We start from the raw sequence: 1414 nt of genomic DNA, 5'->3' as shown, positions 1-1414 counted from the left end.
TAGAAACAATATTAAAAAATGATTAGTTTTTCTGTTATAGAATTTTGATGAATGAATTATATAACAACTTAAAAATAGCACAAATTACAAAGGCTAATAATTCATCAAATTTACTAACTTGCACAATGCCATCATCATGATAACACATTGCCAATTCAGGAACATTGCACATTAAATTGTCGAGCCAGTAGTCAAGACCCGTCAAAACTGTAATTGGCTTTTTCATGTCCCTGTTAGTTTACATAACAACAAATTCAAAATTATAAACTAAAGGAAAATAGTAAAAGCAAGACTTACTATGAAAAATAAAAATGTGAGAACACATTAAGTAAAATAAGAAAAAACAGAGATGAAACCTGAGTTTCAATGAGACACATGGATGAGTGCCTCCTCCAAAGATAGGCAAGTCTGTTCCAATGAGCATACGAATGTCTTCAAAGTTCCACACCAAGGTTCGCTGATGTGACAAATTTGGCGGAGATGTGTCTGGCTATTTTTATAGAAACATTTTATTTAAATATGAACTAAAATCATGAAGTTTAGAAGCAGTTAGTACTAATTGATAATGGCAAAAAATTATTAATTGTATATTGACGGTTTATTATATAAACAGAAATTTTTTAACCTCACTGTTAAAAGTTTCCTGAACTGCTCCTGTTGACAGCCCTGGTTGATTTGTTGCTTGTGGGTGCTTACCTGCAAGACTTTGTGGTCATTAGCCATATTTCAATTTAATATATACCAAATTTAAAATAGAATGTCTCAAAAATTTACAGCAAAACGGATTAATTAAATTTATTACATTTTTTTAATAAAAACAAAATAAACAAATTGAGATGCAATATACAATTATATTACAACAATGCTACCTGTAATAAAGAAATTTAGAGAACATATTTCTGTTCTTCAGATAGTCACGACTCTTACTTACTCTTTCTATAACTGGCAACTGAATTGAGAAATAATTATTCATCAGTTATCACTCTTCCTTAAAAATATAATGATCCTTCATTTACCAAGAAATCACAAGTGGAATGGAAATCATATATCAATAGCCAAACATATCAAAAATAAAATGAGATATGTTAATATAGCGGAGGTTTGTTAGTGAGATCAGAAAGAACTCTAGCGTAAATGGTAATATAAAACTAACTACTCAATTTAGAACCACAACTAATATATCAATCCAAACTTGGTTCTAAAATATGCTGGAGCTTTTATTTTTACACCATGTATCACTTTCATAAACATCTTCACAGTATGCACCACATTCATTAACATCTTCCTGACGCGCACCAACTTATAAACACCTTCCTGATATGCAAAAAACATTCATAATCATCTTCACAGCATACACCACAACCATAAACATTTTCCAAGTTATGCAGATATGCACCACATTCATAAACATTTT

At 30.1% G+C, this 1414-nt stretch overlaps 1 protein-coding gene across 1 annotated transcript in view; it reads right to left on the bottom strand.

Moving 5' to 3' along the window:
• Positions 1 to 1414, bottom strand: part of HELRODRAFT_173203 (hypothetical protein) — a gene marked incomplete at both ends in the record, with an annotated part of 6672 nt that overhangs the window by 1680 nt on the left and 3578 nt on the right. The window contains 3 exons of the mRNA XM_009019803.1: positions 119 to 230; positions 357 to 457; positions 626 to 696. Coding sequence (XP_009018051.1) covers positions 119 to 230; positions 357 to 457; positions 626 to 696 — 284 coding nt within the window. The remainder of the gene's footprint in view (positions 1 to 118; positions 231 to 356; positions 458 to 625; positions 697 to 1414) is intronic.

The sequence above is a fragment of the Helobdella robusta genome (assembly GCF_000326865.2).
Source record: "Helobdella robusta unplaced genomic scaffold HELROscaffold_25, whole genome shotgun sequence".
In the NCBI taxonomy this organism is placed as follows: Eukaryota; Metazoa; Annelida; class Clitellata; order Rhynchobdellida; family Glossiphoniidae; genus Helobdella; species Helobdella robusta.
Note: the sequence above shows the minus strand (reverse complement) of the source record. Positions and strands in the feature narration are given on the sequence as shown.